General features: G+C 42.2%; 1 protein-coding gene across 1 annotated transcript; it reads left to right on the top strand.

Annotated features, from left to right (window-relative positions):
* LOC133022201 (protein FAM124A) lies at positions 1–27,770 on the top strand. Its single transcript, XM_061089229.1, has 4 exons — positions 1–56; positions 4,471–4,502; positions 21,262–22,037; positions 26,643–27,770. Exons 1-4 carry the CDS (start codon positions 1–3, stop codon positions 27,462–27,464), a joined length of 1,686 nt encoding a protein of 561 aa, XP_060945212.1. The 3' UTR covers positions 27,465–27,770.
* The last annotated feature ends 183 nt before the right edge of the window (positions 27,771–27,953 follow it).

Raw genomic sequence — 27,953 nt, forward strand, 5'->3', positions numbered from 1 at the left:
ATGGAGAAAAGCTCAGCAGAAGAGGACTGCGTGGATTCAGGAGCCGAAACCGGAGGGTGAGTGGAGCAGAAATCACTCTGACATGTGACACATCTCAGCATGTTGGGAATTACAAGCATATGAATTATTCATACATTCTTGCCTTTGATGTAAGATAGAATTCTAAGAATCTTCTAACCTGCATTATGGAAACTGTTAAACATTCCCAAGCTGAGTCTTGTTCATGCTCATATTTACTGCCGAGGTAAAGCAAGTGTACTTTATTAAAAATGTCTCATGTAAAATGCAACTACAAGAGCTGTCAGATAAAGAGGAAAGCATTCAATTTTTTAAAACAATTTTAAAATATCTAATACTGCAAGAAAAGAGACACTTTTATGCAATTTTATAAATCTTTAAACAGATAACTATAGTAGTCAATCAACGGATGTTCTAAATTGTTTAACAGTGGGCTGTGAGCAAACTCAATCAACATCAGACCATTAGTCCAGAGCCATATTCTTGGATTACATCCCTTTGCCAGTAATTTATGTTTGTTGAGGACATATGGAGGAGGTGTAATCTGATTGTTTGGTGGAAAGTTCAGTCTTAATCACCAGCTCATTTGTTAATGAGAGGATACAAACACATGCTACTTATTTCAAAGCTTAATTCAAAAGTGCTATTTACAAAAAGAGTGAAATGAATCATGAACCGTGAAATGAATCATTGTACTGTTCACTCTGTTTTCAGCCATTAAACAAAGATGTGCATCAGTCTCTCCTGCGGTAGGCTATATGACTTCTAGATGTGGCTTTGTTGTTGTTGTTGTTGTTGTGAGAGAGAGAGAGAGAGAGAGAGAGAGAGAGAGAGAGAGAGAGATAGAGAGAGAGACCCACAACCCCTTGTGAGACACCATCATTAGCAGTAGCACAGAATACCTAGATGTCTTGTTTTGATGGTTGATTACAAGCGTAGTCTCTGTTACTCTATGTTTTCTTTTCGTCTGTGTTCATATAACTTCTTATAGACAAGGCCGTTTTATTTATAAAGCATATATTATTTCATAAAATGGATAGAAGCATGTCAAATTATATAATGAAATAAAATAAAACGATGGTGCTTTTGTAAAATGGTTTAGTTAAAGGCACATACATAAAAGTCTAAATGATCCACATCTGTGCCACCCTAAATACACAACAAATTTATATATTAAAAATTATAGGGTTTTATCCAATTAAAACCCCAAAAAGTTTGAACAATGGCCACTTATGATATCATTTATGTGCCTTATTCCGCCTAGTAGCCAGTTTTCCTTTCTTGTCCCTGAGAAGATGATGGAGATGAAGATTCAGAGCTCATGTGTGGCCTCTGTTAGAGGTGGAACCAAACCTGTGAAGTGGAACCAAACATCATAATGTGTGTGAGGGAGCTTGTTTCATGGGAAAACCAAAACAAAACAGGAAAAGCAGAACAGATCCCTGTGAAAATGATGTGAGAGGAAACGCAGAGAAGTTTAGCTGATATCCACAGAGCTGCTCCATCCTCCTCCACTTCCTGTTCAGCTCCCACATCCACTGGTTCAGTTGTCTCCCAGCCAATCACCTGTCAGATAATTGTGGTATACAGACTCATACCCAGACTTCTGAGGATGCATACGCTAGCTGGCTATCATGCTAACATGCCATAGCTGTCAATGCTATGCTTAACACAACACAGACATTTCTAATGGTTGACCAGCTTCCTTGTCTCTCAAGACTCATTTTCATGATCGGAAGGACCCGTATTTACGTTAACGTGATTTGATTGGCTAGTGGTTATTTGGCTTTTTGTTTAAACTCAATATCATTGGCTACTGCCTGCACTGCCGCTTAAGAAATTAGAAGATTTGCACAACTTCTCCTGCACTGTTTGGGGAATCAATAATCATTTCCATCATTTATTAATTCTGAATCCTCTTAAATAGATTCTCTGTGACCTCATGTTGGGCCAAACCAGTAATTTAGTAATCAAAACGGCAAATACCTGACAGAGAACGGTGGATGTCGGATTAACTGGTTAGGCATACAACGATGGTGTTTCATGTTCTACCTCCTACCATCAATCCTTTCCATAAAGCGGTGATGATCTTTCTCTGAATACAACCAGAACTTATGCAGCAGAGCATAAAACATTAATATGAGTCATTGTTGGCACGCTCACGCATGTCTTAGGATTTATTGCTTAATGTTTAGTTTCTCTCCGTCCTCATCCTCCATAGTCTTGTTTTCTACCTCTTCCCAACCTCTCACTTCCTGCATCCCTCCCATAATCAAACAACATACACCTGCCTCTGTTCACCTCCATGTGAGTAACACAAGCCCTTTAGACTCATGTCAGGTCTCTGTGCAGTCGAACCTGTGAGCAAGACCGAGCTGCTGCCTGTCTGCGCTTCAGGTTGCGTTTATTGTCTTTGGGTGGAGATGAAACGAGGCAGTGTGGCCAGACTGGGAAGTGAGATGCTAACCAGGACTGCAAGGGGAATCCTGCCAAACACACACACACACACACACACACACACACACACACACACACACACACACACACACACACACACACACACACACACACACACCAGAGGGAGCCATCAAAACAAAACTGCAACTGCACACATCATACCTCCAACTCTGCTCCAAAGAGTCATAAACCTTCAAGAGGAAGATTCTTTCAGTTTTCTTGGTGCATGAAGGGACAAGCCTCTGAGTTTCAGGCTAGCCCTTCCGCTCATTTTATATCTGTTTTATAACATTTCTCCCGCTGCAGTCCCTCAATCATCTTTGCTTTTTACCTTTTCTCCGCTCACCTCTGCTTCCTCTCTCTTCTCTCGTCCATTCGTCTCTCTGTGCCAATGCCCGTTAGTTAGATTGATAACCGCCTGTTACAGGAAACAGACTCGTTCCTCTGTTTCCCGCTGTCCTGCAGCTCCACTGGCCTTATTAGTTTAGAGACAGAGTCACAGGGTGTGTGTGTGTGTGTGTGTGTGTGTGTGTGTGTGTGTGTGTGTGTGTGTGTGTGTGTGTGTGTGTGTGTGTGTGCGCAATCGTCTGTGGTTGTCAGCTGACTCCCGTGGGAATAATATTCTCAGGATGTGTAGTATACGTGTGAGCTGAGGTTTCACAGATGGTTGTAACATGGAAGGGTGCATGTTATACACGTTACATACAGTAAATGTCTCTTACCTGTTGCATGCTCTATTTGAGGAATTTGCAAAAATTCTCTGACTTTTTTTTTCTGTGTAAATCAGATTAGCGGAAATCAAATTTTGCTCCTGTCCCAGCTCATAGATGGGAGCTTTAGATTAAACCCCTTTGAATAAGAGTGTGTGTGTGTGTTCCCAGAAGCGAGGAAATAAGACCCTTTACTTTAAGGAAAACTTTGAGAGTTAGGTTAAAAGATAAATACTCCTCATGTCTGTAAATTAAGTAGATTAAACTACATATTGGAAGTTATAGGGAGGCCTGGCTCTGTCAAGTGTTTAAATATACCTGCGAACTAGCACTTTTACGTATTGTGCCTGGTTTCTGGAAGCTACAAACTAAAAAAAATGTTAACGAGTTAACGAGTTTGTGACGTTTACATTATCTTTTTATTTGTTGATGAAAAATAAATGAAAAATAAATAATCGCTAATCATTAAATCCGCAAACAAGATTCTTTAAGTCATAGTTGAATAGTGCTTTGCAGTTTGCCCAATTCCAATCTTAAGGCTAGTAGTTAATCATCATGCTTCCAGCAGTTTAACTTGCTGGTGAATCTCATGACCGAATAGAAGATAATGTCAATGTATAAAACTCTCAATATTTTAGATTTACAACTTGAAAATGTGCACTATTAACACAGCATTGCCGTCAAAGACTGTATAAAAAGGTGGATGAAATAGAGAGATATAAATGATCCCAAGAGAAAAGACGGCTCTCCAAAAGTGAAGGGAATCAACCCAATCGCCCCCTGTTGGCTGCCTGCAGTATAGGTTATAGACCCCAGCTCCTCCATGTTAGTGCATGGGGCACGGACCAATAACATGTTTTTTACAAGCATAGCCATCAAATACATGTTGATATGTAAAAGCGAATAAATGTCCTCCAGGAATATAATGAAGTGTAGCAGAAGTACGAAATGGTATATAAAAGAAATTCATAGTATAATATAAGTACTCAAGAATATTACTTGAACACAGAACAGTGGAAGTAATGGCATTAAACAGTAGTTGAGAGAATGTCCCTGTGTTTGTTTCATCCCTGCAGTGAAACGTCTGTGACCTTTCCATTTGGACCTCTCATACTGTTTAGCCAGATGTCAGCATTTTATATGAAACAGGAGTGTGTCATCCTGTAAATCATGTTGATTGCACCCAAGCTGTAATATAAACTCTCCTCTCTCTGTTTCCTGTCCTCTCTGTCTTTGTCCCCATTGTCCGTTTCCACTCTTTTTTCTTGTCCGTCGTCCGCTGCAGGTCTGATTACAGTCCCCTGTCCTCAACGAGCAGTAAGTAAACCAACGGCGACATGAAGCATGAAACACACACACACACACACACACACACACACACACACACACACACACACACACACACACACATACACACACACACACACACAGGAGCAGGACTTTATCTCCCTATTACACACAAAATATCCATTAACATGGAAGGGTTGTTTTGTGTGTATGTGCGTGTGTGTGTGTGTGCGTGTGTGTGTGTGTGTGTGTGTGTGTGTTTGGCTGGGGGGGGGTCTGGTCTGGTTGCCACAAGGTCTCCATCCCTCCTCTCACAATGGGGGGATAATGTCCAATATTCTTTCCATTAATCTGGTCTACAGGAAACTGCCTTATCCTGACGGCACCACACCCCCCCCCTCATGTTTCCTGTGTCATCTCTGTATCATTTGAGCTCCTGTCCACTATTGTCTCTCCCGACTGGAGGTCAGACTGGGAACAAAACTTGTGCTGTGACCAATATCAGAAGGAGATTGCTGAATTAGAAATACAGTAATTGAGGACTTAGTGTGATTTAGGACTTTACCCATAATGCCACTCTCAGATACTTACACCCAGACGACCAGTTTTTGATGTGATTCACATGTGATTTATGTCATAATACTTGTGTATGATTGGCTGTCAGGTTCTTTGTGTACTTTGTATGACTTTATTGTCCATCAGGGAACATGTCTTGTATAATGAGTTTTAAAGGAGACATATGATGCTTCTGTCCTAAATTGTGTGATATAGTTTTTTTATGTGAATGAAAAAGTTCTGCAAAGTTAAGTCATAAGTCCAAGATAAAGGGAGCTCCTCACACCGCTGCTGAAGCTCCTTGTAGACAGGTTTTTAATCAGAGTGTCTGTGAGGTTTCGGAAATGTTGGGTTTCTGGTGCATTTGTGACGTCAAATGTGACTCACTGGAAAAAAAGTGGGTTTATCTGCGTTTAAGAAAACCTGCTGATACCTCTTAATTTGGGTTTCAAATAGCTATACTAGTTCTTAGGCGCAGTATTAGAAAAACATTCACCTTCAGCAGAGAGACAAAGTAAAGGAGCCTCCTGGGTTTATTTGTCAAAGGGACAGACGACAGATGGAAACAAACAGCTGTGGTGACAGATTTTCCAAAGATGTGAGAGGAGAAAATGTGTCTGAGCTCCGTGTGTGGCTGCCTGTTTTTGTCCTCAGTGTGTGTGTGTGTGTGTGTGTGTGTGTGTGTGTGTGTGTGTGTGTGTGTGTGTTCACCGATGTGTTCATTGCAAAGATGCATGCAGCATTAGTCTCCCGTGTCTGCCGCCTCCACAGAAGTATATTTAGGTTCTGCTATAGATCATGCTCCTGTTTATACAAGTGGTCCTACCCCTTGACCTTTGACCTGAACTCAGACCCATTATAAGCCCCCTGGAGACAGACTGATATGATAAACTACCAACGTCAGTCTGACCGAGGTCATAACTCTGTAAGAGAAGTTGTAGGGATTCAAATGGCAAACGATCTGTTTTAAAATGAAGATGCAAAAACAAACCTGAATCGCAGAGTCATTGTTGTTGAGCATCTCTCCTGAGTTTGTGAGCTGAACTGTTCATGAAAAATATTCTCTTGTGCAGTCAAACTTACAAAGTCACTTGATTAAACCCCCAACACGTACTCACTGTTCAGCCTCTGCAAAATGCTATCTGATTTTTAACGTGGCTTGAAGTGTCGGACTGAACTTAATATCCATTTACTCAGCTATAACTTCTTTGTATAACCGATTTCAGACATGACCTGTGGAGGATCTCAGGAGAATCTGGTCCCCTGTGAGGGGTCGTGCAGCACATCGACAACGGCTTTGACTCTTATCACCACAACCTCTCTTGATGTTATTGAAGGTGTCCTCTACGTGTGTGGCATCGCTTTTTCTCCCAGAGAGATTTGTTTAATTTTTGCAACTGTCACGCATTAGAAGAATCATTAACCCCCTCTCCTGCTGTGTAATCACAACGGATTCGGCAGACTTCTACTCGGGGCCCAGGAGGAGTAAGTCCGGCTGCTCTCACTCAAACGTGCCTTCACACACACACACACACACACACACACAATAAACACCTCCTGTGAAAATGTAGAGGATCTCTGCATTTTCTAAACAAAAAAGTGAAGTTCGGAAGGATTTGATGTTTGATGGGGCCCATGCTGACAGGGTCATGATTTTTACTTGCATGACAAACTACCAAGTAGAATAGCAATGCATCATCAATTTACCTCACAGTCACACACAAGCAATTACACAAAACTATACAGCCCTGGATATTCGTGTCTATTATGTTTTATTACTTTATATCTTCATATCTCTATTGCAAGGATTTTATGGAATGAGGGAACAACATGCTAATTGTCTTCAGTTTTCTTTGTTTAGCCTGCAGCTGCTGTGTGCAGCGTCCTTTGAGATTTCAATAGAAGGTCAAAAGGTTTGAATTCAAGAGGCTTCAAGTGAGTCCCACCCTCAGACACTAATCACACAACCTCACTTTCTCTAGGTCACTGCAGACAAGTGCATTCAGCCAGAATTACCTGATGATGCCTGGCCTTCAGTGGTTTTCTCTGTGTGTGTGTGTGTGTGTGTGTGTGTGTGTGTGTGTGTGTGTGTGTGTGTGTGTGTGTGTGTGTGTACCTATGTGTTTGTGAGAAATTAATGTTTTTTTGAATTAGTTGGGGGTGTAAGCTGTACAGAGGTCAGACTGTAACAAAGCGGAGACACTCAAATATACTAACAGAGAATTAAGCAGGACATGCATAATTTCTCACACTGGAATAACTAAGAAAATACTTTGGATATATTTATTACGAGCAGGTGAAAATTTACACAATAGCCGGTGTGGATGCTGAAGAAAAAACTCGGAGGAAATCCGACTTTTGCAGGTGATGGTGGAGAAAACGCAGACTGTGAAAACATTTCTCCCTGAGAGAGATATCGGGAATGAAAGGAAGATTTCAAAATAGTGAATAAAAGAAATCAGTTCAGTGAGTCTTTTGTGCTACAGAGTTGAAGATAGGATGGATTGTTTATAAGCAGGGATCCTGTCACCAGCAGATGTTTGCTCGCTGAGACAAAGACGTATATGTGTAATAGCAAACCATATTGTAATATAAAGATAGACGACAAGACCGCTTCTTAAACGTGAAGCCAAAGCGTCTCGATTGCCCCCTGGTGGCTGGCTGCAGGTTAGATAATAAACACCACATCCTCCGTGTTAGCGGATGGGACATAGACATGTTCTTTTGTCCCCTGAAAGTCACTATAGCTTCTCCTCTTAAACTACCTGAAGCTGGTTGACATGACTGCTCCCTAAAAGTGAGGACAAAGTGCCTCAATCGACCCCTGGGGGCTGGCTGCAGTATAGAACATAAACCCTGCGTACTCCATATTAGTGGTTGGGATCAAACTAAAATGTCAAATTCACTTAAAATCATTTTTTTCTCAAAGATGGTTTCCATCATTTGAGTTAGTTTGCATCAGGCTGTCGTATGTGTCGTATGTGTTCATGGTTCTTATTTGTTAGATTTTAATTAGGTCTTCATTACTCAAAAAGTGCTTAAAATTCCTTAAGTGATTGGCACAAGATGGCAGTGTTTGTATCTGTGATATTTTGGCTTCATTTCTGCATCGTGGGATGAAGTGGAGACTCGGAAACTGAAAGCCAATAGAGAGAGAGCTATAAACAGAAAGTGAGTTCATCAAATAGTTGTTTTCTGGTAGTAAAAAATATAATGGTGTTAGTACATTCCTTGGTCCTTCATTGGTTAGAGTTAACCACTCAACTCAAACATTTTCAGATTACTGTGTAATTTATGTCTGCGGACTCTGCCCCTCGGTGGATGTTAATCGTTTTTGTCGTGGTGCGTTCAAGTCTGTGTCAAAACGATGAGTCTCCACCACAGAGAAAAACACTGGGCTGGTCCAGACTGCCTGTGCAGTCCAGTAGCCCCCGAGGACCTGCTCTTGTTATTTCAGCTCCTATCAGCAGAACCAGGAACACATGTGTATGAAAGTTACTCCACCTCCGTTATTTTACATTTGTACAACAACCCACACTAATGAGTTTTAGCTGCTGGATGAAATAACTACGGGTGAAAGTGCAGGGTCCCGCAAAAGTTAAACTCGCTGTTTAACTTTAGCTGTTTTCAGACATGTCCTGCGGAGGCTCTGCGGACAATTATGTCCGGACTTTTTCCGGAGTCCATCTTTCACACATGCACAGCACAGCAGGGGGTTCTCTGTTCAGAGGCAGGAAGTAACGTATTGGCACCACTTTTTCACCCAGAGATATTTATTTCCTTTTTGTATCTTTTCGTTTTGGCATCTGTCGCATGTTAAAAGCCTCAGGTCGGCAGAAAGTCGGGAGGCTCTAACTCAATTGTGTTCTCCCAAACACCGCTTCTGTTGAAAATACATAGAGGATCTCTGGAGTTCAGTGCATGTCTGAGAGCAGCTATTGCAATTGTTCATTAAAATGTCTCTGTTTTATATGTTGTGGACTACTGTACCTGCATTATCCAAAATGTTTTTCGAAAGCCGCAATTTATTTCCAAGTCAAAAGGACGTCTGATTTTTGCGCCTTAATTGCATCATATCTCCTTATTCATGGCTTTACCCATTTCTGCAATAACCTCCAGGGGATATATTTATATATATCTTTTCTCTTAGAAAATGATGCCTTTGTCTGTTAGAACGACACCGCTGAGTATCCCTTCACACGCCAAACCACATACAGTGCAGTCAGCCACGGTGCTTTCAGCAGTGAATTTAAACCGCACCTGATGGATCAAGGACCACCCGTAACCCCTCAGCACACACATGCTCACACACACTCCCGGTGCTTTCTGCCTAGTTGAATGTGACACACTGATCCAGGCACTGCTACAAGGCAGCTCGTGTTGAGTGTTTCCAAATGTGCGTCCTCAGTAATGAGGTTTGGAGCATGAGGCAGATCTCAGATAAATGTGCTGCAGTTGGCTGTTTGTTAACGGTTTTAATTGAAGTAGTTCTGTCTCGTTGACCTTGTTGCGGGTGATAGCGAGGTAGTGACAGTGCGTTCACTGACTACAAACACACTGCAGTCTGTGAGGAGAGCTGCACAGTGGAACATGTTTTGTTTTGATCGTTTTTTATTTTAAACAAAGACAGAAAGGTACAATAGATAGATGAATATATAGTGGAGTTGGGAGTCATGAATTAGGATAGGCTGAGGGATTGGATCTCAGGACCCAGGTAGTGCTCTCAACTCGTACTTGGACCAGTATCAGATCAGTGCTTCGTCTGTTTCTTCTTCTTTGCCTGATTTCCTTCAGCAAAGGCCTCTGCAGCCCTCAGCTTGGTAAATCACACCCAAAAACAAAGGACGTTAAACAGTTGATCATGATGTAAATTATACAGAGTTCCACTGGCTCTTTGGTCTTAAAAAGTCTTAAATATGTTAAAATGTTCTGTACTAAGCCTTTACTGAGACATCACTGTGATATTCCTTCATATTGGTCCTACTTGAGGTAAGCTTTAAATTTAATTCATATTGGTCTTAATGTCTTAAATTGAACTTGTTGAAACCTGCAAAGGCCGTGTTATAAATAAAGACTGAAGTGTAGAATTGCACTTACCTCTACTTCTACTTGCTTTTGCCATTGAGCAACGCTCTTTGGACACTTGTTCTTTTCTCTCCTGAGTACAATACTCCCATGCTGCAATATAAATCCCATCCAAAAACAAAGTACATTAAAGAGTTGATCATAATGTAAATTATTCAACAGGGCCTTTTAGGGCTGGGCGATTTTCGATCCCGATTCGGGATCGCGATAAAATTTTGATCGATTTCGATTATCTCCTTGTGACATGTATTCGATCTCACGTGGCAAAAGTAAGCGCAACAACAGTGTCGGAGTCTGCAGTAAGGACACGACACGCCCCCTTCCCATCGTGAAAGCTGCTGCAGTTGCGAGAGAGAGAACGAAGTTGAAAAAATGAGTGAAACTGAAGTCGGGGACAGTGAAAATAATGCCGAATGTGAGAGCGACATCCCTACATCACCCGGAACCGAAGACATTTTCGAAATAAAGCGTAACGCGACGTCAGTTGTGTGGACGTGGTTTGGATACGGCTAAAAGGACGAGGAGCAGACGAAGCCCCGGTCTGCAAAATATGCCGGCGGTCGGTACCAGCCAGGACGGGAAACACCACAAACCTTTTCAATCACCTGAGACGGCACCATCCCAGTGATTACACAGAGAGTATGACTCTGCGGGCTCAAGTTTGCACGACACCAAACAAAGAGACAGGCAAGACCACTACGTCTCCCGTTAGCATCGCTAACGTTAGCATCGCTATGTTAGCAAAACAACAGTCCATCCAGTCGTGTTTTGCAGCCATTGCCCCATATGAAAACAATCGAAGCGGGGAAAAAATATAACGAGCGCTATTACTTATTGCTTAGCTACAGATATGATGCCCCTGAGCACAGTGGAGAGGGATGGCTTCAGGAAACTGATCAAAAACTACATATCGTGTTAAGAATCGAGATCGATCAATATGAAAAAACATATCGTGATAACATTTTTTCCCATATCGCCCAGCCCTAGGGCCTTTGGCCTTAAATATGTTATTACGTACTAGATCTTAAATATGTTTGGATACTACATTTTGCTTGTTTGTGGGAATAAGTAGATACCTACTCTCTAGTTTGCAAAGGCTCTGCGCACCTCGGCTTCAATTATAGGGAGGTGCAAGTAATACTGGAACTGTGATATTCCTTAATATCTAACGTACTTGATGCATGTCTTACATTTTATTCTTATTACTCTTATAACCTGTTGAAACCTGCAGCGACACTGCTATAAATAAAGACTCAAGTGTAGAATTGCACTTACAGCTTCCCTCGTTTGCTTCTGCTCTTGAGGCGCTGCCTCTGAAGCTTTGGACTGTGCCTTCTCAACTGAAAATCTCTCCTTGCGCATCTAAACATCAGACCCAAAAACAAAGTACATTTAACAGTTAATCATGACGACTGCGTCTTTGGCCTTAAAATGTCTCAAATATGTTAAAAATTACGTATTAGGCCTTAAACCTGTTGAAACCTGCAGAGAACCTGTTAGACAAAGAGACTCAAGTGTAGAATAGCACTTACCTCATCCTTTACTTGCTTGATGATCTCTTCCTGGGAAAGTGGCCACTCATCCTCACTATCGTACTCCCCGCTGAGGGAACCAACACAGACACAATCGTCAACCCAATGTTCCAAGAGTTTAAAATGTACTCAAAGATTTCATTACAAACATTTACACTATCTCCAAATTAAGAGATAAAAAAGGCTGACCTTTCAATTGGGATTATGCAACTGATAGTCTGCTGAAGCTGCTCTGGATCCTGACCCAGAAGATATTTGGTCGAATCGCTTGGTTTGCAGTCCTCGTCCAGAAACTACAAACATTAAATGATACAAGGATGTAGGAATTTTACAAAGTAGAATTAAGAGTCAGTAATACACACACACACTTTATATATATAGAGAGAGAGAGACAGAGAGTGAGAGAGAGAGACTCATAGAGAGAGAGAGACTCATAGCTTGGAAGGTTACCTTAGTATTGCGGTAATATTGAATGGCGAGCAGCTCAGTAGTCTTCTCCTCCACCACATCCAGATAGTGGAGGATTTTTTGGTGATGATCCAGCATGACCCCTTTCCCTGTGGGCTCAAAGTCCAATATAGCGCAGGCACGCTCCACTCCTGTGGAAATTTTGGAAAGAAGAGAATTTGAATGTATGTTGGTGCTTCATGCAGATATATACATATACACACACAAGGAGAAAAAATGTCATTGGAACAACACAACTAAAGTAATGCAAATACTCAGTCATGAATACATTTTCGAATAGATAGTGTCTTTTTTATATGTTGAATTGCATGTTTGCCAATCGCACATTTGCATGTTCATCTGACTAAAACAATCTCAACAAATTCACTGGAATTCATTGATTACACTAATTGAGCTGTGTTTCTATTTCCCTTTTAATGTAATTGCCATCAAATTAAGGAAACTACCAGATTCAGAAAAAATTGTCCCGTAAAATAAACTGTTGCCAAACCTGGCACTAGGTCGTCCAAGAATTTGATGATGGCGTTTTTGCGGCGGATGTGGGACTCAGTGCGGGCCTGAATCTCCTCCAGCCTTTGATTCAATTCACGCATCACAGTGGAATGATCGGGCTCCGGCACATTTTTAGGGTAAGGTTCGTCCAGCTGGTTTTGGAGCTGCAGAATTGTTCATTTCAGTGTTAACCATCAAGTTTATATGTAATAGGACATACATTTATACAGTGAAAATATAAATATAATAATATATTGTTAAATGTCACATTATAATTTTTTTTAAGCTTAAGGATTTTTGCTCCCGAGTTCAATATATACGCACATCTATGATTTCAGTCCTCAGGTCCTGAATCTCTTTTTCCTGGTGCATGACATCCGTGGGGAGTAAAAAGTATCGATTCTCCTCTACACAGGGAAACAACAACAAGATACATTTAAATACTCTTTAATTGTTTGTCCTAATTCAAAATCCTTATCAAAGTGGGACATTATATTTATGTAGTGTCAATTCATGGTTAATCATGTGATATTTAAGTTTATGAAGAAATTACTCAATCTATACAAAAAATGCACATCAATACATCTACATTAAATAAAACCCGATTCGATACGGAAATTCAACCGAGAGAATAACAGTGGGAGGTTGTGTGGGTAATATTTACCATTGTTGAACTTTTCAAGTGCCGTTTCCACGTTGTCTTCGCCTGACACCACGATGATCTCCTGATGCACCCCCCTCAGAGTTACCATATAGTCCTCATAGCTCTCCAGATCCTTCTTCAGTGCCATTACTGGGACAAACAAACCATTCACATGAAAACAAAGTCTAACCCCCGTCATGTGAAACTGAAGTTAACTAAATCTGTACCTCACAGTTCAACAATGTACATCTTTGTTGATATCTAATTCAAAAGTAGTGTTAGCACTATTTTCTTCTCACTAGATGATTTAAACATGTTGGCATTAATATCCCGATTGACAGCTGGCAATGTCACTATTAAACCTGATGTCATAATTGTAAACATTGTGTGAAAATGGAAATATTAGCTCCAGCACAATGGCCATGTCTTACATTTCTTCTTATGGACATCCACTTGTGTGTCCCTCTTCTTGTTCTTGATGGCAATGAACTCCTTCAGCTTGACCTGATGTGCAACTTCCACGTCCAGGTAATTCATCGAATTTGTGAACGTGGCAATTTCATCTTCTTGCTTCTCCATCATCATCTTCAAATTGGACTCTAACTTTAGCCTGAGGTAGAAATTAGAATACACAATTTAAATGGATGAATAGAGAAGATTCAAAAACCAAGATCATGGGGATCTTTTATGACATACATCGCATTATCGGCATCAGTGGACTGCTTGATGGTTTCCACAATATGGCTGCGGATCTCCTCCAATTCCTACAACACAAAGTTCAGAGATATTTTTTTGACTTCCCAACAATACAGCAGCGTAAGTGCTTGAATAGAAGGTTATTAACAGGGAATCCAAACAAAAATATCCCCTATGGTGTGACCTCTGACCTTGTTTCGATTGTTCATTCTGTCTTTGAATGCGAGATACTCGTTGTGAATCTCCCCCAGATCATATAGATGGCTATGGCAATCGACTAGTTGCATATTGAATTCTTGCTTCATCTGAAAAGTACATTGTACACATACATGAGGATAAAAACTTGCGTACTATTATTAACCAGACAAAGATGCTCCTTCTTAACTCACACAGTCCAATTTGACTTTAGCGCTATCCAAGTACTTCCTGGTATTCAGCTGGTCAGGCCTACCCCTTTCTTCCTGCCCGAGCTCCTCCACTTTCAGCTCAACATCTGCAATCTGCACACAATATAAACTCATGGCATTAATACATGACATATACTTAAGGCTCCATTATGCTACTCCGTAATCCGTTACGGACGGACGAACGGACAGGTCGGACGGACACTTTTTCATTTTTACTTCTCCGTGTTGAAAACAATTCACAGCGAGAGAACAGTAGGTGGCGCAACGGAAGACAAGCTTGGAGAAGCCTACCTCACGAGTAATCAGAAGAAGTCCTCTCTGTTTATTTACTTACTCCCCACTTGCACACAGTGTAGGCCACGATGGCAACTAAATAAAATAAAGTGACACCCAGCAGGTCAAAATGCTGATGTAATCGTTTCTTAGCGCAGCGGTTCCCCGGTCTTGTTTCCGAACTGTGTTGCTAATTCCACAGCTTGAAGCTCCGTGTAGCTTGAAGCTAGACGGAGCTAGCTAGCTCCCCTCCCAGCTAGCTTTCCCCCAGCTTCCACATACAGTCAGCAGGGACTCCCGAAACTAACTACTACCCAGTGTTTGCTTCTAACCTGGCGGTATTGTAGAAACAGTGTCATGATAGAAGTGGAATTAAAGTCGTGACGGCGGGTTTTTGCACTGTTACCACCGCAGTTAGCATGGTGGCTAGCCCGCTAGCGCCGTTTTGAAAGCTCGTTATAACCGTATGTGACCGTGCACACATGCCGTCAGTACTCTAACGAGCCACTGTTAGCCGGACAACTCCGCTGGCTTAACACACACGTCACATTAATCGTAGAATCGTAGTTGTGTTTGTGTTTATTGTGAAGCAGAAGGTTTGAGGTCCGGAAATGTGAAATCCGGAAATGACGTCGTAGGGAAATTATGTCGTTAGCGGACCAATCACAGGCAAGGGCTGTCCGTGGGGTCTCCGAAATATACACGGACAGTTACAAAAATCAGAGGTGCGCGAAAAGCTGTCCGAGGCGCTCGGAGAGGGCGTTCCACGACGGATAGGGCAGTCTTATCTGTCCGTTTTTTCTTAAACGGAGAAGTATAAAGGAGCCTTTAGTTTTATCAAAATATCAATAAACATGAATTTAAACTAAAGGTTAGTAAGCTATGTATTGACAAGGGCAATTCACCTCTTTCTCCAAGTCCTTGTGAATCAGCATTTCTATTGCCAGCGTCTCGTCGAGATTGTCGCACTGTTTCAACAAAGCAGGGTCTTGGATGGGCAGGGGGAAAGCAGTAGCTAACTTGTCCTTCAACGTCTCCTGCTCCTTGAGGTAGTTTTCTATCTGCAGACTTCACACACAACACATAAACCGCTGGTCAGATCAATTAAAATGCACAATGTTGATATTGCCATGTTGGTGTGCTTTAATTCTTTTTTTGGTGTTTTTTTCTTTACTCTTGCTTGCGGATGTGCTCCCTCATCAGCTGCTCCTCTCCCTTCATCCTTTGCTGGTGTGGCAATTTGAATTGCTCTGTTAGTGTTTAGAAGAGAAAACACATCAACTGGGAAGACAACATAACTGAGAGAACATCGACATTTAAAAGTCAAGAATATATAATTAAAATAATAATCTATTCCATCTTACTCTTGTTTGGGCCAGTGTTCGAAGGCATTGTTTTTTTTCCAGAATGCATTGTTAAGCTTTGTTTTCACTGGATAGAAATATAGAGAAAGCTCTTCTGGTTTGTGGTCTTCCTACTAAATTGTGTAGTTGTCTTCACACTAAATGGTTTGTTTATGAGTCAAAGGTTATCTGCCAAGATCAAAGGATTTGTAAAGCCAGAATCAGGCTTGTAATGTCACTGGCAAGATCAAACAATTGTGATGTCAACAGGTCCTTGTTTGATGTCATCAATGTAGACACACAGACACCTATAGTAAAATCCCTACTTTGCAAAAAAATTACTTGATAACTATAATGTGACTGTCATTATTCACACTAAAAAGAATAATTTACCACAGCGGGTTTGGGCTGTATTTCTATGGGTCTATTTTGAATCTTTTTGTACATTTAAAAAAATCTTTACCCAACAGTTGTCGTAACTCATCTAATCTATCTTAATTAAAAAACTGGCAGCAGTTTTGATCCAGCGAATGGTGGCTCCACATTATGCTCTGATCGCTTTTATCTCCTGTGAAACTTGAGGGTTGGCGCCGTGCACATACAGACCCCCCTTGTATATTCAACTCTGGGAAAGGAAGTCAGCAATTCCCCTTTTTTTCAGGTCCTGCTTGCGCAGCACAAAAACACCAAGCCATGTTCCTCAGCGTCTTCAGAACGATAGGGTAAACACACTCCGTCCCCTTCATTGTGTCAACATAATTTACCAGAGTTTAATTATTTGCAGAGATGCAGACTCGCAGTTTTCTCAGTGTATGTTGAACCAAAGAGATGCAGCTGCGAAGCAGAGACTCAAGCATCCTTTCAAATTTTGTTTTATCTGTCAAGAAGGCAGTATATCAGTCGTCATTTCAATGTCTCACTCTCTTATACAGTAATATGAGAAATGCTAAGACAAGGGCAAGGCAGGAATAGTTTTATGTTGTCACTATATACCATGAAAAAACAAAGCTAACAATGTGTTGTTCTGTGTCTTAGTATTACAGACCTCAATACCACCTGTGGCACATGTCAATTTCTGCTATTCCTACTGAAAATAGTAATCACTAAAAATATCACGGAAGACAATAATTTTGTTTAAAAGCTCAAGAAGCTTCTTGAAACAGCAGGACCTTCTTTATTGAGCAAATAGTGCATCTGTTGGGGATTATTTTCGGACAGATATTTGGAGGACGGTGCAGATTGATCTTACTGCCAGTTGAATGTTTGTCTGCCACACCCAAAATAAACCTTATTAAAATACCAAAACCCATAGGTCCAAACTACTACTTAATATTTTAAAAGTTTATTTTCTCTGACCATTGTCATCACTTCTCTATAGTAGATTCAGGAGCCACACTCTGATTGGTGGTAAGGGTTTGGAGCAGGTGACAGAGGCCTAGTCCCTGCAGTTGATCGAGTCTAGCACCATGAAGTTTGATCAAATCAAATCATTTTAGATTTTGCCTAGACATTATACAGGCACACGTTGGTGTTTGGCATTCTCTGAATCGGTGCCTAATAAAGATCGATCAGGAGACGGTGAAATGAATGCTGTGATGCACACAAGAAAGAAGGCAAGGGTTAAAATAACTAAGTAAAACATAACCATTGTAACTACTTCCTGTGATTAAAAAAATACACATAGACCTCTCAGAAGCACTGGTTTCTTTAACTGCTGACCGGTTACCTCAATGAAGTCTTTAAAATCAATATAATGAGTAAATATAAGTTTCCTCATGGCCCAGACAACCTGTAGTCTATGGCACAATACCACTACTTGTTCATGAGAGCAGATGATTGTTATAAAGTAATATAATATCACAGCTGTATCCTTAAGCTGTCCCTACAAAGTTCGTTTGCATAGGAGACTTGGCTCAATCTCAATCAGAGTAAAACTTCTATGTGTTTGGCATAGAAACAAAAGTATAGCTGTGGTTTCACTGAACTTAAAGAACTCCATATTACAGCGAAGACTTTATGTTTTAATTTCCTTGGCACAAGTCAAACTGACTTATGACTGTTGGACCTTGCAATCTCTTTTTTTTCTCCTTTCTTTTTACCAGACGACAAAAAAGGGCCCCCGTCTTGAATTTCCTCCTTCAGTTGTTTTGACTTACACGGAGGGCCAAGCTGAAGCTGTGACTGCAGTGCTCTCTCTCTCTCTCTCTCTCTCTCTCTCTCTCTCTCTCTCTCTCTCTCTCTCTCTCTCTCTCTCTCTCGCGCGCGCGCGCACACACACACACACACACACACACACACACACACACACACACACACACACACACACACACACACACACACACACACACACACACACACACATGAACATGCTCCAAGGCCTTGGTTGAGTTTTCGCTGCTAATCACTCTCATATGTGCAGAGCCACTGGAAGGCGTGTTGTTTTATCTCACGTCATCATCCGTGCATATGGCTGCGAGCATGTGTTGCCGGTTAACATTTTAAACACAGAGTGAAGGTAAAGGTCTCTGAGAATTAGAAAAGACAGGCCGGCCCATAAAGGAGCAAATCGATTTTGTGTGCGTTGCGCATGCAGTAGTGTGTATGCAGACGGTCAGAGTCAGAGCATCAGCCCGAAGACTGGAGTGGATTAAGAGCTTAGAGACACACTCCTCCAGAGCTTTACACACAAACACCCTTCACAGCATTGGGGTGACTTAATCTCTAATGTATTCTCCTCGGTGTCAACTCCCCATTAACCCCTTATTGCTAAAGGTACGCCTGCAGACTTAATGTACGTTTGGTTCCAAACATTAGACAACTCAGAACATTGTGTATTTGGCTGAGTGAATTTCCGGTTTGTAAATCTTTTGAATGTGGATTCTAAAGTTCTGTCACTCATTGGTCAATTAGATTGGTGCTCGGGTCAAGTTTTTTATGTCCGAACTCATCCGAACCTGAGAGAAAATTAACTGAGCTTGACCCAATTTCCACAGGGAAAGACGTGAAAGACGGGGAAGACATTTTTGAAACTGCACAAGAGTAATCAATCATATCTTTAAATTTTGCCTTATTGTCTATTATCAGTCAAAATGAGGCAGAAGTTGAGGTATCTCTTCGGCTCATGTGCGGCTCTGACTACAGAAATACTGTAATATCTGTGTGTAGTTAAAGTTAGTCACGATAAATCAAGATCTGTGTGTGATTGTGTGTGTGACAGGTCAATGTACTGTACAGTAAATACCTTTAAAGATCCCTATCATCCCTAAGTTAATGCCTGATACATGTGAGGCAGGCGGACATTGATTCTAATGGGATCAGGCAGACGTTAATGAACATGGCCCTTTGTTTGTGTGTGTGTGTGTGTGTGTGAGAGAGAGAGAGAGAGAGAGAGAGAGAGAGAGAGAGAGAGAGAGAGAGAGAGAGAGAGAGAGAGAGAGAGAGAGAGAGAGAGAGAGAGAGAGAGAGAGAGAGAGAGAGAGAGAGAGAGAGAGAGAGAGAGAGAGAGAGAGAGAGAGAGAGAGAGAGAGAGAGAGAACATAAATGTCCTGACTTGCAGCTTAAACCCGCAGTGGATCTGCCTCGATCCTCTTTTATCTCGTCAGACACGCTGAGCCACATGATGTCACTTGTTGTCGGAGTTTGAGGTTTGATGCTATTTGATCGAGTCTGAATCGGATCAAATGTATTTACTGTAGGTTTAGTATCTAACATTTTTTAAATATTGTCTATCAGCAATAACTTTTCACATGAAATATCTGTATATCTGACATTCAAGGATTTTGTGAGAAAATACATATTTAAGTATGTTATTTCAATTCAAAGTCATTTAAACCAGGTTTAAATACATTGTCCAAAAAAAACTTAATTTTTTGTTCTTTGCTTTCAATAACACTTTGTGGAAAATATTTAAATACGTCAAACTGTAAATCCTGTTTGCGTGCATCATGTGTTGTTACACCTCTAATGGCCTTTTAGCAATGTTTCCCTGTAACCATTTAGAAAATGTCACCTCTTTGGTCAAGTGAAAGTGTCCTTTACACAAAGGCCAGAGGGACTCATGAGAGAGAAACTGTCCCTGTTTGGCCTCTCTGTTTCATGGAGGCATTTTGGCAACAGTCAAACACTCTGCTGTTCCAGGGACAAGAAGACTGTGTGTGTTTTACCAGACGGCCCCCGAGCACAAACGAAATGGGTCAAATCCCCCGAGACGTCCGATAAAGAGTGCAGGGAAAGTGTTCACAAAAGAAAAGAGAGAGAACACAGAGATACTGTGGGTACATGTGACGTGTAAGAATGAAAACAATGTCTTGATTTGACTGAACACGTCAGCGGTAGTTTTTGCAGTACCTGTGCCAGGGTGCAGAGTTTGTCTAGGTCGGGGGTTCAGGAGGAGGTTACACCTGAATGCATCGCCACCGCTGTGGTTTGGAACATTCCTCTGGCTTCACTAATAACCTCCTAATGGCACTAATGATCCTCAACAGAGGCTCCACGCTCCGCATGTGTGAGGGGCGGGGGGAGTCAACACGGAAACGGGAGAAATATGGAGTGAATTGTGGACGAGTGAAATGGAGAAGGAAGGGAGTGAGAGGTCTGTGGGAAGAAGGAAGGAGAGAAAAACAAAGAGCCAAATGAGATAAATATATAAAATCAGGCATAATGTTGGTTAACCGCTTCCAAGGAAATGGCTGCCTTTGCTTTCGCTTAACCGGCATTCTAGACGAGCAACTGGTCGTACAATATGCAAATTAGGGCCATGTAAGGTCACATGACATCACAATAGTGCGGCAGTCTGAGTCGGGCCACTGTCGAGTTGTTTTCTACGCAGGAGAGAAGCTCCCTTTACTTTGGGCTATCTAACTTTGCAGAACTTTTACTCACAAAAAATTCTATATAACACACTAGAGAAAGAAAAACTGAGAAAGAATCCTAAGTCTCCTTTAAAGAAGAGAAAGAAGAACAGTGGGAAAGTGAAAATGATGAGGATTAGATGAACAGATTCAATTTATTCTGGGTGAATCTGTGACGGACGATTGACATTTTAGTTTTAGTTGCTCAATCTTTAATGTTCCTCAACCACCTTTGTTGCGAATCTTTGTAGAAAAAAATATTTAGTAAACAATGAAGGTGACCCTGTTGTCAGAACACACACATTCTTCAAGCTTCCTTCCTGCCTGTTGCACTTTCTCTTTCAGAAAGATTGATTATGCTCTTCTCTTCTCTTCCCCCTGTTTTCCTCATCCCTCTCTTCTTTTTCTTTTCCCCTCCCTCTATTTTCTTCTCTTGACGATGTTGTATGTGGAGGTGAGTTATCCATGGGCGAGCTCCAGGATCCCTTCCTCGTCAGTGTCCATCTCATCGCCGACCCCGGCCAGGGCAAGTTCCTGCAGCGAGCTGCCGATGCTGTGCTGGCGTGGGTTCACCCCGAGCTGCAGCTCTTCAGGGTCTCCGAGCGGGCCTCTGTCTCCCAGCGGCCCTGGCCCAAGCACCATCAAAATGGCGACCAGGCAACAGTCTGCCAGCCCACCATAGCAGTCATCGTCTTCCTCCAGGAGGCCTTTGGCGGCGAGGAGCAGATACTGATGCTGCACCGCGCTCTGCAGAGGCCGCCATGGAGATACCATCACACTGAAAAAGTCAGCAATGGCCAGCGGATGCTTCCACTGTCGCCCTGCAGCCAGGACTTCTTCACTCTCTCTCCTGGAACACCGCTGTGGGCCGTGCGCCAGGTGCATTACGGGAAAGAAATAGTGCGATTTACTGTTTACTGCCGATATGAGAATTACGGGGACATGGTGCGGCTGTACAAGCTGCTGCTTCAGCGGAGGGTAGCGCAGAAGAAGGAGGACTTTTGCTTCTTCGTCGTTTACTCCAACCCAGATATGGAGATCCAGCTGTCGTTCAAGAGGCTCCCTCGAGGTCAGCCTCTGGTGGTGCTGGAGTCAGCGGTGATGGAGGTGAGGGTACGGGATGTTGGCGTGCTGGTGCCCCTGCTGCCGAACCCCTGCAGCCCAATCAGCGAGGTCCGCTGGCAGACGGAGGACTACGATGGAAACAAGATCCTCCTGCAGGTGAGAGGGTTTTCGGATTCTGCTAGAAGGGACGCTCCAATGTAACGGGAGGCAGTAAATGAAGCTTCAGTGTTTTTGAATGAGTAGTATCAAAAGTGGCAAACTGAGGTTACACTGAGGACATCCACCAATTACCATTTACTATACAATCTATTAATACACAAACACACACATCACTTTCTATTATTAAAATACGTTTCTATGAATCTCTAATTATAACAAGCTTCTTAGCTCAATTTGGCTTCAACATCCAGACTATTAAAAGTTTCCACGAACACACTTTATCTACTGTATCCGAGTCATGGCGATTACACAACACACACACACACACACACACACACACACACACACACACACACACACACACACAATGGTCCTTGTCTGTAGGGTATCAGTTTCAGAGAGGATCTGTGTCCAGGCAGGGGAAGATAAGTCATTTTGAAAGTTCAATCGGATTAAGCATCAGTCCATTACTGGGATTGGAACAGCACTGAGGGAAACAATAAGCTGATCTGTCATGACAATGGACCATATGCATGATGCTTAGCTGCCACCTGGCCTCAACTCGTGTGCTGCTCCATTGGTAATTTAAACAGTTTTGGTTTATTTAAAAAAAAAAAAAAGAAAATCATCCAATCTTCACTTTTCAACACAAATTTTTTATAGAGAAGAGGAAGATATGAACTGAGAGAATTTGGAACTACTGATTTATTTCACAGAGTATTTTGTAGCTTCGATTTCATCAGCACAACACTGAATTGTAAGCTCTATGACTGGATGTTTGATTTCTCTTATCTTCTCCCCATTACCTTTTATTTCTCTTAGCTTGTTCATTTGAATTTGTTAGAGCCTGACCAATATAGATTGTATGGGCTGGTGCTGATACTGATATAAGGGAATAAATTAATTATTATTCAATTATTCAAATACTTGCTGGTAGAGCTGCAGAGATAGGTGTGTCACTCAAAAGAAAATTAATCATCAACTACTTTAAATTGATTAATCACAAATGAGGGAGGGTGGGGGGATTCCCAGGTTCCAGATTCTCAAATGTGATTTTTCTTTGTACTTTTGTTTTTTATGTTTTTGGTGGTTTTCTTTGTTTTATCTACCTGTAAAATTCACATATTTAGATTCTGGATGGTCACACATTAGACTGTTGGAAATGTTCATGTGCATTTTTCAGCAAACAACTGATCAATTGATCGGGAACATCATATAGATACATCTTTGATGATTTCAGATAAATATTCTGCTGACCTACAAATCAAATATCCAACTAATACTAATACTAGTAGTTGAGAATTAATTTTCAGTTCTGCTGTTTTCGCCTCACTGGGGTCAGATCTCCGGCTGACCTGGCTTATCCCAAGATAACTAAAGCTTACAAGAGTAATGTCGCCATGTCAGCAACCTCATTACCCAGCACCCCCTGCTGCAGCTCCTCGCCAGCCTTGCAGCTCGTCGTCCTCACAGAAAACTGGACAGATCATGTCACGTTGTATAAGTAGAAAGACGCTTTCACCCGAACATGCACAGAGTGCTAGTGCAAGAGTTTTAGTAAATAACGAGTGTGCAGTGGATCTGCAGCCTCTCTGGGATAACCACAAACACACACACACACAGAAACTCTTTTAAATCACAGCCTTGGCAATAACAACAACAACAACAACAACACCGCCTCCTCCTTCCTGTATGGAACAGATAGGTATGCAGACATACAAACACATCGTGGTTCAGAGGACAGAAAAGTGACAGAAGAGGAAAGAAAAAGTGAAGGAGAGAGTGAGAGGAAGATAAATGCAGGGAAGTGTTCTGCAGAGGAGAGAACTGAAACAGATTGGAGAGAAGAGAAGAACCGCCTGTGAGATGTAGAGCAGGGAGAGAGAAAACACAAACACAAACATAAACATGCTTATTTACGTTCTTAGGATTGGGATGCATCAATAAAATGGTCTAGTCAAGTAAAGAATTGGTAAAAGAGTTTTACACATACAGAGGATGTATATTTTGTAAGGTTTATTTATATCTGCATATTTGGAGAAATGGATGGATGAACTGTATATGTGTATGTGTAAGCACTTTACAGCACAAGTCACATTCGTCCATTAACACACATTCATACAACACTTCTAGTGTTTCCTCTATCACACTGCTGGCACAGTTGCCAGGAGCAATTTTGGTTCAATTTGAACCAATTTTGGTTCAGTATCTTGCCCAAGGACAATTTGGCATTCGAACTTGAGGTGCCGGGCATTAAACCACCGGTTGACTGGTTGGTGGATGGCCCGCTCTACCTTCTGAGCCACAGCCGTCCCACATAAAACACAAAAAAGTAGCAAATTCTACATTTTACACATTGAATTGCTCAAATAATGAATGTGAAGTTTATATTCAGTCTGTCTTGATCAGTGAGAGTATTTGTTAATATAAGAAACACAGACACCAGTTGTTCTCGGACTTCCGCTCTTCTCTGGACAATTAACGTTTTGTTTCCAGGACATTTATTGCGGTTGAATCTGAACATATGGAAATTTGAAAACTCCCCTCCACCCCCGAAGCACTTGGAAATAATTGCCTCGAGGCTGCCGTGTGGAAAGTTACTGCCGCTGCTTGTATTGTTTGCTCGCAGAGTCGTACGACAGAGCAGACGTTAGGACAGAAAACATGGAGAAACTATCAGCATCTTATTTTTTTTCAATACTCAGAGAAAGAAAACACGGAGCAGAACCCGACCTGACGGAGCCGTGAAATCAGAACTGCTGCAGCTGCCTGTATGTTGTAAACGAACATTTTCACGTTTATGTCAGAACTGGGGGTCTGTGCTACCTTGGCGCATAAATGAAGGTGCGATATACTCGGGGCTCCTCTGGACACTAATGACTTCTCCAGCTGTTGCGCTGTGATTCATGAAGTGGTCGGGCTGAGAACAGGGGGCATGTGGGGGCTTTCCTGTAAACCGTGGGGTTCCCCTAGAGTGTGAAGCGCCTTGTTGCCTGAAAGTCCACAGAGGGAGTTTAAAGGTCCAGTGTGGAGATGAAAGTGATCTATTGGCAGACACTTAAAATAATGATGTTTTCACTAGTGTTTCATTCAAATTGTACGAATTGTTGTTTTCTTTACCCAAGAATGGGCGTCTGGAGCAGGTCCTTTCTAGAGAGAGAGAGAGAGAGAGAGATAGAGAGAGAGTGTTTACGGAAGCCCAGACTGGACAAACTAAACATCTTTTCAGTTTTTATGACAACTGAAGTCTAATACAGGCATTCTTTCATGTTTGGAAGGGGAGGGTGAGATGAGGGGTGTTCAGCTGCAACATGAAACTACACCACTAGATGTCACTAAATTCTACACACTGAACCTTTAATGGTCTTTTCATTGTTTCCCCTGTGACCTCATATTCAACTGCACAGACAGAGCTAAGAATGAAGTGCTGCTGTGGTCCAACAAAGCAGAATTTACCTGCTATTTCAAAAGTTCAATAATGAAAATTCAAGCACAAGAATAACGGAGAAATGTGCCAGTATGTTGGGAAAGGTTTCTAGCGAGGGATGTTGTTGTATGGTGGAAGGAAAAACTTTGAGGAACTCTTCAGGAAAACACCGGCAACATCTCAGTTCCGTTATTTGATCCCTTCTTCCTTTGGTCGGGGAATTTGTTCCAGCGCTCCATCTTGAAGGGAGTCTCAAAGCTCTTATTTCTGCATTCATCTGTGAATAGGGAGAAAGACCTGAGCAGGAACAAACTTTAAAACCGTTATATGAGGAAGGCATTTAAATACACATCCGTGGGGACTTTGTCAGAGGCAGATATCACCTGAGACGAGGATTAATTCCTGGTATCGGGACTTCTTGTATCATCAGAGGAGAACCTAGGTTGCAAGGAAAAGATGCAAGTGAGGGAAACATGGAATTGCGATGTAGCCCCTTTCCCACCCATCATGCAGAGGGGGTGCAATACTTAAAAAAAGAAGCTTCAAAGAGATAATAAAGGTTCTAGATATAATTCTTCGGACTGGTTAGGTTATTATTCTGCTTCTGTGTGTTTGTTGGTTTGTTTGTCAGCAGGATCACGCAAAAACTACAGAACAGATTTCCATTAATATATTAAGATAAGACATAAGCCAAGAAGGAACCCATAGAATTTAGGTGCACATTCGGAGACTTGACTCCTCCGGCAGCAGTCACAGGTTCGATTCTAACCCGGACCATAGCTGCATGTCATTAGGGCCCGAGCACCGAAGCGGAGAGAGGCCCTATTGAAATTGTAATGATTATTATTATTATTCCTCATAGTTTCTTCCCATTTCACAATTGCGATCTAGTGTCCTATCAATGAAATAAAGGTGGAAAATGCCCATAGAATATCTTCCATTCCATCCATTAAATAAATAAAACCTGGGTTCTTCCTTGTTGATAAAGATGTCAAATGGTTTACTTCAAATGTTGCTTTCCACATTTTTTTTTCTCCTATTAGGAAAAATATAGATTTCACCACCAAAAATGAGCTGCTTTGATATCTCTGGTTCATTAAACTGACTCATATTAGTCAAGTTCAAATATACATGTACTTCATATCCTCTTGGTTTCCCTTTTGTTTCCTACTCAGGTGCAAAGTCCTCACTTCAAACACAGACAAGATCACTGCCACATATCGTCCACGGTCGCTGAATCGGCCTCGGCTCCTTCCACCTTCAACCGCACCGGCGCCTCCCAAAGGAACCGTCGGTATCATCGAGGTTCATCCCACCCTAGAGTCCACCACCATCAGACCTCCCAGGGCTCCCTTGCGCAGGCCTGCGAGGAGCCAGAGGAGCCGGAGCAGTGGCCCGTCTGTCACCACCAGGACAGCTGGAGGAGCCAGTGGAGGGGCCACCGCTCAGGCTCCCTCTTCTCTCTGCCTAACCTCGGCTCCGGCAGCTCTCGCTCCACCTCATCCTCTCCCGGGCCCTCCTCCAGCCCCCACAACAGGAGCCACTCCCTGAACCGGAGGTCCTCCCTCATCCCGCCCTTCCGGCTCAACGTGGACGCTCTGATTGGTGCAGAGGAGACGGACGTGGACACGGGGGACCAAGTCAACGCAGGTGACAGTGTGGACTTCACAGTGGTGTCTGCGTACATCAAATCCAACCTGCCACAGACTTGTAGGCCGTCGTCTGCTCCACCCGAAGACATCGGACCCTCCCTTTCTCCTGGCGTCCCTGAGAACACCACGTACAAGTCAGCCACACTGGGCCGGACTCCTTACAGCCTCCCCACCTACAGCACTCCCTCCACCCTGCTGTGGTCGTATCCCCATAGCACCAGTGTGACCACAAGCGCCGGCCCGTCCCTGAGCGACGTGTCCATGAACCAGTCTGACAGTTGCAGCGTTATCAGTGCACCGCTGGAAGAAGCAGACGAAGAAGAAGACCAAGAATTCTACATCTGATCAACCTCTGTATTGTGAGAATCTGTAATCTGTAATGAGTTGCTCAGTAGTGACAGACGTCAGGGCCGAGACACTAAAAACAGCTCTATTCTGCCCTCTGGTGTTTGACAGTAAAACTACAGGCCAGTGAAAACCAGCTCAACTGTATTTAATGTTCTCGTGTATTTTTGAGTGTTGCTTTTTTTTCACATGTAGATTTAGGCTTTGTAAATATCAGGACATATAAGTGAGTGAAGTTAAAGGACCAATCATGTAACTGTACAGATACACTATCCAATAAAACCATTTGTCTCTATTTACCCATTTAGAAGCATAAAATAAATAAATCAACCAAGTCACTATGGCTGTAAAAGAATTAATAATCCTTCTTTAGTTTGGCTAATGCATGGCAAAGATTATTTAAAAATCCATGTATGTGCTTGCAGCCCATTGGCTTTCATAAGGGGGATAGAAAATGTATCAGAGCACCTTGTCCGATTGGTATGCCTC

Source organism: Limanda limanda, chromosome 16, assembly GCF_963576545.1.
Source record: "Limanda limanda chromosome 16, fLimLim1.1, whole genome shotgun sequence".
NCBI lineage: Eukaryota > Metazoa > Chordata > Actinopteri > Pleuronectiformes > Pleuronectidae > Limanda > Limanda limanda.

Coding starts and splice junctions, on each gene's coding strand:
- LOC133022201 (XM_061089229.1), top strand. CDS start 1: ATGGAGAAAAGCTCAGCAGAAGAGGACTGCGTGGATTCAGGAGCCGAA. Junction 57..4,470: donor TCAGGAGCCGAAACCGGAGG/GTGAGTGGAGCA, acceptor CGTCCGCTGCAG/GTCTGATTACAGTCCCCTGT. Junction 22,038..26,642: donor GAAACAAGATCCTCCTGCAG/GTGAGAGGGTTT, acceptor TTTCCTACTCAG/GTGCAAAGTCCTCACTTCAA.